Source organism: Orcinus orca, chromosome 4 (assembly GCF_937001465.1).
Source record: "Orcinus orca chromosome 4, mOrcOrc1.1, whole genome shotgun sequence".
Taxonomy (NCBI): Eukaryota; Metazoa; Chordata; class Mammalia; order Artiodactyla; family Delphinidae; genus Orcinus; species Orcinus orca.
In genome coordinates this window covers 117,406,272-117,422,768 of record NC_064562.1, presented here as the reverse complement: position 1 = coordinate 117,422,768, position 16,497 = coordinate 117,406,272, and the positions used below count along the sequence as shown (strand labels likewise).

The following is a 16,497-nucleotide window of genomic DNA, read 5'->3' as shown; positions in this document are numbered from 1 at the left end:
AGCCCTCGGTAAACGTTAGCTGGCATTAATTATATCATCCTTATATGCATTTACATTGTCCTTTTTATTTTTAGTCCTTCTGCCTAGTAACGTGGAAATTATCTTAGATCTTTTTAGCAATCTGCCTAGAATTTTCATAGTGCTGTATGAATTCCAGTACAAGGCCCGCTGTTTCATAACCGGGTTGTTTTTCCTCGTATTAGCCATTTATTGACAATTATAAAGTATCTGTTCATTCAACCTATATTTATTAAACACTAAATGGCACACACTCATCTAGAACCTAGGGCCACACAGCAACTACGACTTACGAAGTCAGGTACCCTGCTCTCAGAGCGTGCACTGCAGTGGAGTGAGACAGACAGTAAAGAAATGAATGAGCAGGATGGTTCCAGACTGCAGTGACTGCTGGGGAGAAGACACACAGGGGCACAGAGTAACAGGAGGAGGCCTGTTTTAGGTAGGAGAGTCAGAAGAGGCTTCCGTGAGCGTGTGAGGTTGCACCTGGCCCTGAGGGTGGAAGAGAATACACTGTGGGAGGAGCCCAGGGCCAGTGCCAAGTGCTGAGGCTTAGGGACCTGAGTCAAGGCCTTGCCCCCCAGTGGATATGTAAAAACTTGTGCTTTTATGGTTCAGTTATTTTCAGATATTACTTATATATCATATTTGTTATATAACACATGTGTGTGTGTAGTCAGCAACACTTTTGCATTGGTGTAAGACAACCAGCTTCTTGGGTTTGTTGAACTTAGAGCAGTCGGCCTTCGCTGCCCACGTGTAGAGTGTGGGTTCAGGAAGTCAGGCTGTTCTGGTGTCCTTTCCTTCGGTGCGTCCTGATGGCACTCGTCCTGCTGCGTGCTATGGCTGGGGGTGTGCGGTCTGCCATGTAGTAAGTGCCCCACTCGAGCTGTGTGGGGATGGCCGCTGGGCCCAGGGCAGCGGCTCTGCTCTCCCCCAGAGGGCACAGAGCAAGCGTGAGGGCCACGTGTGACTCCTCTCTGCTTTCAGGCGGAATCCTGTGTAAGTAAATGATATGACTGCTAATTTTTTATCTTTAGATCTAAGCTGGAACCAGAACCAAATACAAAGACAAGACAATCCATGTCTTCTGAGAAAGTTTCACAGAATCCTTCAAAAGACTCTGAAGAAAGACCTGTCACTGAAGAATTTCCAGGTATGAATTAAAATCAGAATCTTGCCTTGCGCCTCTTCCTTGTGACACGTTGGCCAAAATACAAAGCAGAAAAAGAAGGAACACAGCCCCAGACATCTTGTGGTGTTAGTATTTGCATAAAGCAAAGGAAACACGGAAGTGTCAGTCTTTTTTGGTCACAGTTGGATCTTAATGCCGCCGCAGGGGCGGGGTGGGAGGATCCCCCAGTCACCTGGCAGCTGCCAAGGTCCAGAGAAAGGGCCTGAGTTGCTGCGCACCAGTGGGGTGGGGACTGGAGACTTAGAACCTGGAAGAATCATGGGGATCTCTGCCTGTCAGTCTCAGGAACGGTGGGGCGCTGCCTCCCCTGCACCCACGCAGTGCACTGTCAGCACTGACCTTGCCTGGACCTGACCATCCTGCCTTGGGGCGGAGCCTGTGGTGTCAGCCGCCTTTGTCAGCCAATTGAGCCAATAGGACAAAATGCAAGTCTGGGTTTATAAACTTCCTGTCTTCATGTTTGCTAGCCGGCCCATAACTTAGAACAGCTCCTAACACATGGTAGATGCTGGATAAATACAGTGTCTCTATAAAGTCTGGAAATATAGGGGAATGTATATATAATGCTGTCGGGGACATCTTCAATCCATGTGTCTGGCCAGGGTGGCCACCCTGTGTAGGGGATGCATGCTTAGTTTGCTGTACCTCAGAGGCACATGAGATTTTGCTTTGTGTGAATCCCAGGATGCTGAGGCCCAAGAGTCTCCCTCGCCTCCTCTTCTATACTCTCACAATGGCTGTCATTTACTGCATGCCTCCCAGGTACTAGGCGCTGTCCTGAATCTTCACAGACATCACCACCATCCTTGTAGCAGCCCTCTGGGATGGATTTTATGACCTTTTTCTTGTCCAAGTTAAAAGTTCATTAATGGTGGACCTGGCATTTCCATGTGCATCTGTGCTGCCCTTCCATCTAATTTATTCCCTGCATATTGCAAGCGAGGGAATTCAGAATGCATTTGGGGCTTTGTGAGCCTGAAAGATGCCAGAGGCCTTTCTGTAGCTGAAAACAGCTTCTGTGGGAAGGGCAAGGAGACTGGCGTTCAGTGACCACCCCCTTCATTGTGCTGGGCACCCACTGGGGGTGTCAACAAATCAAGTCTCACTGAGTCTTTTGAGGTGTTATTGTCATCATTTTATGTGTGAGGAAACAGAGCTTTGAAGAAATTATATAACCTATCAAAAGTCAAATAACAAGATAAGAGCGTCACTGGGATTCCAGGTGTGGGTCACTCTGTGTCGAGCCTGAGCCCATCCTCTCTGGAGGCTGCCTTGTCCCACAGGCCAGAGGCCTCGCACACACCCTCCCATGCCCATCTCCGCTTGTTCCTAATGAGGGAAAACCCCAGCATCAGTCACAAAGTGATGGGGCCCTGCTTTTCGTAAACAATACATAGGGGTATCATATCTAAATTTACTCCTGCCAGACATAGCTGCTCGACCCTTTATCCATCCATTCATTCATTCAGGAGCTATTGTCAGGGCTGCTGAGAGTGGGGAGAAGCCAGTCCAGAGTCTTGGGGCCCAGGTGAGGGTAAATCTCATGTGAAGAGAGTCTGCCCTTGCTGGGTCCCTCACTCACACTGAGAATTGTTATGCCAGGCACTGCGCTAGGTGTTGGGGATACGGGAGCTAGTAGAAAATAGGCACATGTGCTTGCAGTCCAGAGGGGAACAGATGGTAATGGAATATTACACAACTGGGTACACAGTCAGTCTGTGCTATAAGAGAGGGGGTCCTGGTAATAGAGAGATGGCCCACTGGAGAGGTCGGAGTCCTTGAGGTTTCAGTAAGACCCAAGGGCAGTGAGGAGTGAGCCATGTGGCTCTCTGTGGGAAGAGAGTCAAGGCAAAGGAAGCAGAAGTGCCTGGTGTGCTAATGAGCAGCCGGGAGGCTGCAGAGTAAGGGAAGAGCAGAGGGACAGGAAGCAAGCAAGTACCAGGGCACCAAGGTCATGGGGCCTTCCGGGCCACGGGAGAGCTGTTTACTCTGAGTGAGGTGGGAGGCCACCAGGATGCTTGCACAGAGGACTGTCACACAGAGGACTACATTTGAGCAGGGTCCCTCTGGCTGCTCTGTTGAAATAGATTGTTTAGGGGATGAAGAAGCAAAATAGGGACAGTTAGGAGGCTGCTACAGTCTCCTAGGAACAAGGTGGTGGTGCCCCTCACCAAGCATGGTAGCAGGGACGTGGAGAAGCGGTGGAATTCTGGATATATTTTGAAAGTTGAGCCACAGAATGTGCTCCCTGGACGTGGGGCATGAGGAGGAGATGGGGCAAGAAGGCTGCAGTGGTTGTTGGCAGTGGGAAGAAGGTGGCTGCCCTTCACTGAGTTGTGGAAGGCTGAGGGGGGGCAGGCTGGGGGCTGCAGATCAGCTCAGTGTGGAGTATGTTAATTTAGGGATGTCTGGCACAGAGGTTGAGCAGGAAGTTGGGTTTATGAGTCTAGAGGTCAGGGGACAGGTCTTTAGATCACGTCAATCCCATGAGACAGGCTGGGATCCCTGAGGAATGAGGGTCAGTAGAAAGAGGATGACGCACTAAGCCTCCCGATCTGGTCTTCCCTGTTCTTTCTCCCCGGCACTTGTCACTACCGATCTATATGTTTGACTCATTTATATCCTTTATGCTCTGGCTCCCCTACTAAAACTTAAGTTCCACAAGGACAGGAATTTCTGTATGTGCTTTGTTCAGTGCTGTAACACTGGCACCCAGAACAATACCTGGCACATAGGAGGTGCTCATTAAATCTTTGTTGAAGAAAATGAATGAATGAAGACTCTATTTGGAGCACTGATTGCTTTTAGTTGCTGTGGAAATATTTCCTGAAGCAAAAGGAACTTAATGCCTCTCGGTGGTAGAAAACAAATGGTCAATGAGAGAATGCTGTTCCTCACGGTTTATATTTTTATCTTAAAGTCAGTATTTGGATGCTTTATAATCACGAAGTTATCTCCTGACTAAGCCAGCCCACCAAAATGTTGAGAGAACCCTCCAGTTTAGCTTCTGATCACGTGTAGGAGCAGAATGGTGTGAAGGGTGTCTCTCTGGAGGCCGTCAAGGTCCCAGCTGCAGCATTTAGTGGCACTTCCGAGAACCATTTCCCCCATTTTGTAAATACATCTCAGGACTCCTCCCGCCCCATCTTGGTCCTCTCTTGCTTTTTCCCCTGTATCCCGGCCCCTGCTGCCGCTGCTGGCTCCACTTCACTGTCCCCACAGCTCCACCCGGCAGCTCTTTCCTCCGTGGTCATTTGGTGATGCTTATTTCTGAGCCATCTCTTCCTTGGTTATGTGGAGTCCCAAAGGGTAATAAAATCTTAACTAGTGCTCTTTAAAAATGTGCACACTTTATGTACAAATTCCTGCATATATAATAGGCTTTTTCTACCTCATTTTGTTTGTTTTTCCCAAAAGAAAGCTATTACCATTGCTGTACCCCACCTTTATCTATTTTCTGTTCATGGAGATGGGCCATCCCTTCCTCTGAGTGAGAGGGAAGGGAAAGCACAGTGGTTGCAGTGTGATGTCATGGAAGGGTCGTGAACCTTGGTTTCACAGTCTGGCCTCTGTCCTGCACCATGACCTTGGACAAGTTATTTGAACTCTGAGCCTCAACTTTCTTATAGTATCATGTGGCTGTGGTTTGTTGTGAGCATTTCAGGAGCTAGTGTAAAGGGCCAGGCAGTGTCTGGCATGTGCAGTAGGGCTCCACAAAGAGCACATTTTGCGTTAGTTCGTAGAGCAGCTATGACGAGATCCATTGCTAGACACTAAGGATTGGGCAGGATTCTTTTTCAAATGAGTACTGGAAGTCAATTAGTAGGCTGGCCAAGATAGCAAAGGCAATTAGGAAGGCAAAGGAAATGAAAGTCTAGATTAGGAAGGAAGTTTTTTCTATTTACAAACTGCCTGGTATTGTGTACGGAAAATTTTAAGGAATCCACCAATAAAAGAAGTAGTAAATGAGTTCAGCAAGGTTGCAGGATACAAAACCATTATACAGAGATTTCATTTCTGTATACTTTCAATGAACAATCCAAAAATGGAATTTAAAAGGAACAATTCCTTTATGATAGCATCAAAAAGAATAAATTCAACAAAAATGTAAAACATACTTTGAAGGCTGCAAATCATTGTTGAAAGAAATTAAAAATCCAAATAAATTGAAAAATATCCCAAGATCATGAATCAGAAGAATTAGTGTTGTTAAGATGGCAGTACACCCCAAAATGATCTACAGTTTCAATGCATTCCTCTTCAGAATCCCAGCTGATTTCTTTGTGAAAATTGACAAGTTGATTCTAAAATCCATGAGGAAGTGCAGGGAACTCAGGATAACCAAAACAGTCTTGGTAAAGAAAAAAGTAGGAGGACTCACACTTCCCAATTTCGAAACCTACTACAAAGCAACAGTAATCAAGACAGTGTGGTACTGGCACAAGGACGGACGTATGGATCAATGGGACAGAATTGAGAATCCAGAATTAAAACCGTGTGGCTCTGGTCAACTGAGTTCCAACTGGGGGACCAAGATCATTCAAGGGGGCAAGAACGGTCTCTTCAACAAATGGCGCTGGGAAAATTGGATATCCACATGCAAAAGAACAAAGTTTGACACTTAACTCACACCATTTATAAAAAAGTAACTCAAATAGACCAAAGACCTACACAGAGCTAAAACCCTAAAACTCTTATAAGAGAGCATAGGGCTGGGGCTTCCCTGGTGGCGCAGTGGTTGAGAATCTGCCGGCCAATGCAGGGGACACGGGTTCGAGCCCTGGTCTGGGAAGATCCCACATGCTGCGGAGCAACTGGGCCCGTGAGCCACAATTACTGAGCCTGCGCGCCTGGAGCCTGTGCTCCGCAACGAGAGGCCGCGATAGTGAGAGGCCCGCGCACCGCAATGAAGAGTGGCCCCCGCTTGCCACAACTGGAGAAAGCCCACGCACAGAAACGAAGACCCAACACAGCCATAAATAAATTAATTAATTAAAAAAAAAAAGCATAGGGCTAAATCTTCCTGACCTCAGATTTGACAAAAGATTAACAAGGATATGACACCAAAACACAAGCAACAAAAGGAAAAATTAGATAAACTGGGCTTCACCAAAATTAAAAGCTTTTGTGCTTTAAAGGTTAAAAAGAAAAGAAAGTGAAAAAAGCCCACAGAATGGGAGAAAATATTTGAAAATCATATATCTGATAAGGGGTCTATATCTAGAACATGGAAAGAACTTTTACAAGTCAATAAGAAAATGATAACCCAATGGCAAAGGGTCTGAATAGAAATCTCTCCGAGGAAGAAATACAAATAGCCAAAAAGCACACGAAAAGATGCACAACATCATTAGTAATCAGGGAAATGCAAATCAAAAGCACAATGAGATTCCACTTCACACCTACCAGGATGGCTAGAATGAAAAAGGCTGACGATAAGTGCGTTTGCAGGATGTGGAGAAATCAGAACTCTCCTGCAGGTATAAGTTCTCCAGGCAGCGGGACCAGCCAGTGAAAAGATCAAGGAGGGAGAAATGAGCTGGCATATTTCCACATGCGTGCACACACATGTACACGCACACACACTCACACTCACAAGAGGGAGGCACCAGTGAGAATGGCACAAGGAGGGGGGAGAGACGGAGGCAGAGGCCTGATCACACAGGGCCCTACAGGCCGTGGGAAAGGTTCAGCTCTGGGTCTGTGTGTAGTGAGGAGCCCTGGAGGTTGTTAAGCTGAGCATGACAAGGCCCGGGTCACATTTAAAACCTCCCTGACTACCGTGTGGAGCTGGAGTGGAGTGAGAAAAAGAGGAACCAAGTGGCCTTGTTGGGAATCTATTGCAGGAGGCCACACGCCGGCGGGATGAGGTGTCACCTGAGGGACGTGGTGGTGGAGATGGCCGCGGAGACAAGGGCTCAACCTCTGCTCACACTTGGGAACTGAAGGTTAGCCAGTAGGTAGGACGCGAGAGGTGAGAGAAAGAGAGCCATCAAGGGCAACTTCTAGGTTTGGGCTGGACCGACCAAGATGACGAAGGTGCGAGGGTCTGCAGTGAGGCCGGGAGGAGTGGGAGGGAGCAGAATCATATTCTGTGTGAGGTCTGAGATGCCTATTGGATTTTCAGGTGGAAATAGTGAGTCTGTTGGAGTGAGCCTAGAGATCAGGGAAGAAATCAGGGCTGGAGGTCTTTGGGAGTCATAGGACATAGGCAGTTCAGAGCCGCGGGCCTGGATGCATCACCTAAGGGGAATGTGTGGGGAGGGGAGAAGCCTGCACAGACCTCCGTGGTGCTGCCAGTTTTCCAGGGCCTTTGCCATTTCATCTCCATCCCCACCTCGATGCTGGCAGGTAAATCTCGTCCCCCACACCCAGCTGGTTCCTCTTAGGGGTCGTATATCTGCCCTTTTCTCTGTGCCATTGGAAGACAGCTTTTTCCTGTCCATGGGCATTTTGCTAAGGTTATCTACAGTTAGCAGAAGGATTTTTAAAATCTGGGCTATGTGGTGTCTTTTTGCTTATCTTTTCAGGTTTTTCATTTTGCTTTTGAAACATGAGATGTAACTTAGAAAAAATACTTTAGTGTAGGACTAGGCGGTACACTTCTAGGCAGAGGGTGGTTTCTTGCTTGTCATACTCCTGTTTCTTAAAAAAGGCACTAGTCTTGTTATTTTTGATTTAGGCAGCACAATAAAGCACCTCTGTGGTCACAGCTGACCTTCTGTGCATGTCTGGGTTTAGTTTTTTTTCCTTCCATATTCTTACTCAGCCAGGATGAGATCTTTGTGGACCCATTTATAATTTGTTTCCTGACATTGGTTTCCACTAAGATGGGTACGGTTATTTGTGAATACTTCTTGCCCTTCTTCTCCAGTCAGTCACGGGTCCTGCCCTCAGTTGACAGGGAAGCTCAGATCCAGCCCCTGAGAAAGTGAGTAGTGCCAAAAAAGAGGGCACAGGTGGGAAAGACGTAGTCCACTCAGAGGGCCAGGGAACTTCAGGAGGAGGTGGTCCGGAGAAATGAGTCTGAACCTGAAAAAGGGGAAGCTTAGAATGTTCTAGGCAGAGGAAACAGCATGAGTAAATACTCAGAGGCCGGAAAGCGTGGGAGAGGTATGGAATGTAGTCAGTAAAGAAACCACTTCTGGGTCAGCAAAACTCACAGAAAGGGGAGGAGGAGTGGGCCTTAAGGTGGGAAAGGTGGATGGGGCCAGACCATACGGAGAGCCTTGAGTACTGGACCAAGGAGTCTGGACTTGAGTGCCTTGGCATCGTGGTGCATGGAGGTCTGGGCAAAGCACTCGCATGGGGTGTGCCGTGCTTCAGGCTGATTCTTACAGCTGCAGGTCAGGGTGGCTCCAGGTGGCTGCAAAGGCTCTTAACAAACTTTCCATTCCAGCTCAGAGCTGATTTATGCTTCGTTCTGATGTGAATATGTTTCTGTGTTTCTAAATTTGATGTTCTTATCCTTAAAACACATAAAGGTAAAAGCTTGAGATGGATACAATAATGAGGTCAGGTAGGAGATAGAGGGCTCTAGGGGTGGGGGTGGGATGAGTGAAAAGTACAGATGTTCCACCTGAAGAATGTGGTCTCAGAAAAACACCTCCTCGGCTTCTAAAGATGTTTCCAACCTTTTATAAATATCTTTTATATAAAAATTATGTATTATATTTATAGGTCCTACATTATATCTAAGTTATACATGTGTCTTTTATAAATATGAAGACAGTTCTGGCAAAAACAGCCGATTTTTAAAAACTTGCACAAGGTCGCAGATGACATGGAGTTTTTTGTGATGACATATCCAGAATAATAACCATACCTTGTACATAGGTCTGCCTAATCTTCTTTCTCTAAATTGGTGCTATCATTATGTTCTTTTCCCTTATCAGTCTCAAAGCAAAAACTCTGGACTTTTGCCCATCTCATGGGGCTGAGAGCAGCTATGGGAAATTTACTGAGATTGGGGAAGAAAAGAAAAAGAAGCAGTATTCGCCTTTAAGTACTTGGCAACCCACTGACAAGCCCAGAGGCACTGCTGAGACACCGGACACAAAGTCACCTATACAAAAAAAAGACCCCATTACAGCCTCCACCCAGGAGTGACGCTCCGCCTCCCCCCTTCCCCCCCCCACCTTGCTCCCAGTCCACCCCTGGATGAGCCGCATAGGCCTCTCTATCAGGGTCCCCGGGTGGGGCAGCCCCTTCTGGGAGCTGTGCTGTTGTTCTGCTCTGTCAGAGATCTGGCCCATGTTTATGTGATCCCGGTCAAAGTGTTCTCTAGATTAAAAGTAAAATTACCGCCAGTCAGCAGTCCATGCCCAGGTTCCCGTCCTGGAGTACATCAAAATGGACCAAAGCATGGACTGGCACACATACCATTGTACTAGCAGAAAACCCAGAGTAACCAAAGGTTTATCAGTGGAGTTACAGTTACACAGAAAATTCCTTACAGTGGAATGTTATGCAGCAATTAAAAGAACAAGGTAGGGCTTCCCTGGTGGCGCAGTGGTTGAGAGTCCGCCTGCCGATATAGGAGACATGGGTTCGTGCCCTGGTCCGGGAAGATCCCACATGCCGTGGAGCGGCTGGGCCCATGAGCCATGGCCGCTGAGCCTGCGCGTCCGGAGCCTGTGCTCCGCAGCGGGAGAGGCCACAACAGTGAGAGGCCCGCATACCGCAAAAAAAAAAAAAAAAAGAAAGAACAAGGTAGATATATGTGAAATGACATTGGGTAATCACCCAGATGCATTGTTAAGTTATAAAAAGCAAGTTTTAGAACAATGTGTTACCACTGATATCTTTGTGAAAAGCACACTGCCACACACACAGAGAACTATAAATTATCTCTAGGCTGCGGAGGAGGCAGGGAATTGCATATCTGTGTGTGTGTGTGTGTGTGTGTGTGTGTGTGTGAGTGTGCTGGATAGAGCCTGCGAGACTCCATCAAAGCACTGACAAACAGTGGTTACTTCTGGGAGGGGAATGGGATTGGCGTGGTATGTCATTTCCTCTATTTTTTATATATGTATATATATATTTTTTTTAATGAAATTACCCATACATTTTGCAGTCTTTAAAAAGTAGAGGGAGGGGTATAAGCATACGAGTATGTGATTTGAAGTCAAGTCCACTTGAAAAGTGGTCCTGAAGAACGTCCATTTGGTTTGCGACCATTACTGAGATCAGGGCAATACTGAAACTGTGCATGGGTCCCATCTATCCATACACACACACACACACACACACACACGCACGCACGCACGCACGCACGCACGCACACACACACACACACACATCTTTACATTGTAAAGAGTCATGCTGCAGTGCGTGAATATTAACCAACAGATGGTCGAATGTGGACAAAGCTCTATGATTTCCTTCCATCTCATGTTTTTAAATATGCCTGCATCCTAAGACAACCTATTCTAAAGTGAATATTTTGCCTTCTGCCTACTTTCAATTTTTTTTTTTTTAACAGAAAAGATTCCGGCCGAAGCACAACCTGAATTGGGAACCTGGGGAGATGGGAAAGGTGAAGATGAATTATCCCCAGAAGAAATACAAATGGTAATGCTATTCTCTGCCTAATCATGTATTTTTAACTAGTTTTAGTAAGAATATTTCATTGAGTAGGAGGTCATCCTAAATGCCCTTGCCCTAATTTTTATACTGAGTTTTAAAAATTATAAATAAATATTTTAGATCAATTTTCCACTTGATTTCCAGATTCTTAGTATGCTTTTCTTATGTTTTGAATTTGCAGTAGCTTAAAGAAGAAATTGCCTTGGAATAATTTTATTAATATTAGATGTCTTTTCAGTGGCAGTAAAATAGTCTTCTATTCTAAATGGGTCTTTTATAATCGCTGCTATGGTGCTTTTTAATTGTTTGAATTACTGGTGCATGGTAATGTGAAGAAAGCATAAGTAATGGCTGAAGAATGAAAAGAGTAACACCTTAACTGCGAATATCACCTCCTTTTATTTACCTGTCCCCTAGTTGCCAATTGTAGTTTATTATCTCTGGGTGAGTTTCAAAAGAAAAGGGACAGATTTGGCCAGAGCCCCTACCTGTTCGTTTACAGCCGGGTCTATGCACAGCTGTCTGGACATCGGTGTGACAGAGCCACATGGAGTACGTGTACCTGGGGCTGGGAACAGATATGTCCTAGAGCTGCCCTGGTGGGATGCGGGCCTTGCCCAAAGAGCTGAGAAGCCGGTTCCCACATAGTCCCCCTCCAGTGGCTGTGCCTGGCAAATGACATCTTAATTTGCAGCGCTTTACGGTGGACAGAGCTCTTTAGTACTTGTTTTATCCGTGATAGTCTCAGTAATCACACTAAGAGGTGTTGGGGCATTACTGTCTTCTTGTAACTTTGGCAAAAAGCAGTCGGCTCTCTTGTCCAAGGGCCCCTCATTAGTAAGTGGTTGAGCCTATCTGCAGTAAGCGGTCTCCTGATGTCTCCTGAAGAAGATGAGAGGTAGAGCTTCGAGCCATGGCTGTCGAGTGAGAGAGGCACCCATCTCCTCCCAGACCTCACACAGAGGCATTCGTGTCACCAAGCTCTTCACTCCTGTCTTCCTGTCCTACAGGCTCAGATGTTATGTCCTCAGAGAGTCCTTCCGCGACCACCTGGCCTGAAGTGGCCCCAGCCACTATGTCTGTGTGCCCACATCCTGCCCTCATCCCTCCACTAGAATACAAGTGCCCCGAGGGTGGAAATCTGTCTGCCTTCACTGCTGTGTTCCCAGAGCCTAGAGCAGGGGTGGGAACTGTTTGTTGAATGGATGAGTGACTTTGATGAATATAATATAAAAACTCTAGGTTGTTTTAAATGGTACAGCAGGATCATCAGTAAGAACTACTAGAATATTCTATCTAAGTTATTATTATTATTTATATTTATGAACACCTTCTATGCACCAGGCCTTGTTTGTTTAATCTCATAACAGTCTAGTGAAGTAGGAATTATCTCTCTTGTACAGTTGACGAAAATGGGGCACAAAACTTCCAAAGCCCGTGCAAGGTCACAGAGCCCAGCATCCGAGCCATGCTCCACGCCCCGAGCCCTGGCTCCAAACCCTGAGCTTTTTTCCTGCATCACAGCTCATGTGAGTGCCCGCTGGGATCTGGTGGTCTAGGTGAGTGTAGCCTGCACAGGAGCACTGGCAGACTGACCTGGGCGGCCTGACAGAGGCCTCACCAGCCCCAGCAAGGGGGCCAGGTCTGCTCTCTTGAGCGTTGGCTGCCGAGAGCATAAAGCTGGCTCAGAATCCTCTTGCTCTCGAGGCTTCCTGTTTCTTCCCCACGCCTGATTGTGGGATTGAAACACCGGTGGCCCCTCACGGTGGGTTAATGACTGAGTGAGCTGACCCAAGAGGGTGCCAGGCATACAGAAGGCACTCATAATTGAGTTCCCTCGGCCTTTCCCCTTCAGAGTGGCAGGTGTGCACAGAGGCAGGGCAGCCCTGGGCTGCACAGGGTCGGGGGGGCCTGGGCAGTGCTCACGTGTGTGGGGAAGGGCTGTGGTGCGTGTGCTGCCCTCACGGCAGGATCAAAGGGCCACGCAGGGTGGCAGCTGCCGCTCCATGGAGTCTTCATACATATTTTATACTCAGGACTGTTTCACAAACATTCATTCACCCAGATGAGCAGTTTCCCCTTTAAGATCATCACCTTAGAAGCGTGACACTGATTCCAGTGATGACACCATTAGCCATGACTTTCCTGGGACTTGCTATGGGGGTGCTCCCTCAGAGGCTGTGGGACTTTCTTTAGAACAAGAAGCAGAGCTGTCTGTGCCCCTGATAGATAAAAATAATTCTGAGCTAAGGAAGTAACTCAAACACCTTAAAGTGGCCTGCCAGGCCCCTGCTTCCTTCCACACCTCTGGCTTGGAGTACGTGCTCAGTGCCCCCCAGACCAGCAGGCACGTGACCCGGAGGCCTCGCAGTGTAGACTGCGGCCGTGTAGACTCCAGGCAGCAGCTGTGGCTGCCCAGTCAAGTAGAGAGAGGCTGAAGACGATGGCCAGGGAGTGGAAGTGAGAGCGGAGATGAGAGAGCTGCTGCGGGAAGTGGACTGGACCCGGTGATCCACTGGAGGGCAGCAGGGCGTGTGAAGAGAGTGAGGCAGGAGAAAGAGCCTGGAGCTTTGTGACCCGGGGAAGCAGGATGCCGGCAGTCAGGAGATGAGGACCTGGTCACGGACAGGTGTGAGTCCGTGGGAGGTGTTTGGTGGGCGCTGGTGTCCCGGGCTTGGGACTTGGGCTGGAGACGTGACTGTGGGATACACCTGAGGGCTGGTGTTTGAAACAGTGCATACAGGGGAGAGAAAGGCACAGCACATCACCCCGGGACACAACGCTGGAGGGCAGGCCCAGGCGGACAATTTGATCACGCTCCCTGATAGCCAAATGATGGCCAGAGTTTCTTAAAAGCTCATAGTTTTCCTTCAGCTTACACAAAATAACTTTATTATTGAAAATGATGTCACGTTCCCCCGTATCATGTAACATGACCACCTATCTTTGCTAGAGATAAAAATATGTATAGTACTATCCCTTCATTAAGAAAGAATACATTTGTATTTAGGCAGAACTTAGCTTCCATTTAGGGCTTTTTAAAAAATACACTGCACCGCTTCATAAAGGAAGTAGCTGGAAGAATGGCCGTCAGTCGTTTGCCAGAGGACACTTGCCTTCCCCGCAGGCGGTGGTGAGCAGCAGCAGCTTGTTAACCTGCACAGACGCGTGCTTAGAAGCTGCAAGATGCACGGGGGCTGGACCAGTGGAAGGCTGGCAGCAAGGATAGCTGTGATCAGCTGATGCTTGGCCCCAGTGAGGGATGGCCCCAGTCAAGGACTTTGGGACTTGACAGAGTTGGGTTTTAACCCTCTCTTTATATCACTTACTGCCTGTGTAATTTGGGGGCAAGAAAATAAGCCTCACTGAACTTCAGCTTGGTAAGTTGACAGGATTGTCAGGAATACAGTCGTGTATGTATGAGTGCCCAGGAAAGTGCAGGGCACGTAGCAGCTGCTCAGAGAATGTTCCCTCACAGACAGTGAGAGATCGTTGCTGGCCCCGTGTGGTCCTGGGTTCCCTGCACATGTTCTGAGTGTGATGTATGTAGCTGTTGCATATGAGAAACACATGTTCATATCATAAGGCTTGTCTTTCCATAATGATGGTTGGTGCACCATGCTTTGTCTAAGCAGTGTCCAAATGAATGAAGCATTGTCCAGAAACATGCCAGGGATCATTCCCAATAATGCTAGTTATTTCGGCGTCATGATATCGGTGACCTAAGCAATCAGAACCAGCAGGACCTCCCTAATTTTTATCACGTAATTGCAAGAGGATGGGGCAGAAGGCTGTACTGTTCAGTACTTTTATGACAAGCTGTTTAATGTTCAGTTCACTTCTTTCTTAATTGGGGCTCATAGCTAAGTACCATATCCTACAGTCAGACTGACCCGAACCTTATTTAAAAGGCTCAACCCTGAAAATGAAGAGAAAGAAATGCATACTATTGGTTTGAAATTGGAAAGTGTTACAGCAAATTGTGGTCATAAGTCATAATCACTGTTCCTCAGGGTAAAATAATGAATTGAGCCCTATAACAGCAGTTTAATTCATTATTTCACCCATAGGAGCTGTTGTTACTCGTTCCAGAGTGGCTGCGGAGCATTGTATGATTCGCACACTACGTTTCCATTCATCACTCATGATGCAGGGATATTAATGCCTTTGAGTTAATATAAGCAGATGTTTTGTGGTCAGGCTGAGTGGAACCAAATTGTTTTCTGATGTTACCCAGAGAAAATGCCTCCTTTCTAAGCCCACATTCATTTTACTTGCCTCCAGTGAAACCACTGCACTTAGTGATGTATTTCTTGGAATAATTTTTAAAGACATGAATGTGACTTCTGTTCTTCAGATCACATGAAAAGTGTCCCTAGCCCCTGTCCCCGGAGGTGGGCCCTTGGAAGCACCAGGGGGCTGGCTGGCAGGGCTTGTGGTCTGTGGCCAAGCTTGGCTTGCACATTGAGAACAGGAGAATTGTTGATGGAATGTGAGCGCCACACAGGTGAATGCTGGGGCACAGACCCTGGGGAGGTTCACAGGGGCACAGGTGGGGGTCACGGTGAGGGTCCCAGAGCCACAAGTGTGAAGGTGTTCGGCACAGATAAAGCACAACTAGAAGAGCCCAGAGTGGGCCTGGGCGGTGGTCTTCTGAGCCAAGGGGGCAGACTGCCTTCTAGGCCAAGCCCCCTGCGGGTTCACAGTGTCGCTTCAGTGAACTGCTCATAGGTCTTTGCAATGCAGATCCTTCTCCTGGTCTCATCTGACGCTCAAAGGCCTTGGTAGGAATGATTTTCTTTTTAAAACTACAGTAAAGAGGATTAGATTAAAAAAGGATTTCTGTGACAATGTATTCACAATGTGGATCTGTATCCTTTAAACCAGATTATAAACCCTTTTGGGGGGCCCTACTTGAAAGTCTGACTTACTTCCGAATGGAATAAAGCAGTTAAATGATACTGCCTGACGTGCATGTAACCGTCTCAGCCCAGTACCGTATGAGCGCTTGAGCATTTATTAATTTATGCTGCCCCATGTGGTAGGGACTGTTGCTGGGCCCCCAAGTCCTAGACTCTTAACCATGATGCCTACCACTGCTGTTGGGGGTCTGCACTGAGGGAAAGCACTGTGTGTTGCTGTGAGACCTAAACAGTGTAGAGTGCGGTGGCGCAGAAGGACAGGCTGGCTGCTGTCATGCTCCTCCTCCATCATCCCGGGCCTCTTATCTCCCTTTTCCGGGACTCATGGAGATGGAGGACATGGCAGGTGTGTCGTCCCAGGGCCTGTAGGTCCCCTGCCCTTGGTGCTGATCGTGGAGCTGAGGCTGCATTCAGCACTGCACTTTGTGAAGCCCCTGCCTGTGCGGGCTGCCAGTGAGCCCCAGGGAGCTCTGTGTGCCTGTGCTTCTCAGGCCTGAGAGGGTAGGAGACCAGTAGTGGCCCTCTAGAATTTGAAACAAGGGAGGAAAAAGGGGCCGTCAAAGCATTTAATGACTCATTTTGCATATCCAGGATCTACTCCTGAAGAGATTAAATAACAGTAGTTAACGTTTATGGAGGTGAAGTTGGTAAGCAGCTTCCACGGATTAGCACATATCTTCCTCCTAAGGACCCTACTGAGTACTACAATTATCCCCAGTTTAGTGATGGAGGCAGAGACACAGAGAGGTTAAGTTACCTGCCCAAGGGCATACA

The 16,497-nt window shown here is 47.5% G+C and overlaps 1 protein-coding gene across 3 annotated transcripts in view; it reads left to right on the top strand.

The window, feature by feature from the left end:
* Positions 1–16,497, top strand: part of STX18 (syntaxin 18) — a 122,540-nt gene that overhangs the window by 96,015 nt on the left and 10,028 nt on the right. For all 3 annotated transcript variants that reach the window (XM_004269628.4, XM_033427858.2, XM_033427857.2), the window contains 2 exons: positions 1,059–1,174; positions 10,698–10,786. In XM_004269628.4, coding sequence (XP_004269676.1) covers positions 1,059–1,174; positions 10,698–10,786 — 205 coding nt within the window. The remainder of the gene's footprint in view (positions 1–1,058; positions 1,175–10,697; positions 10,787–16,497) is intronic.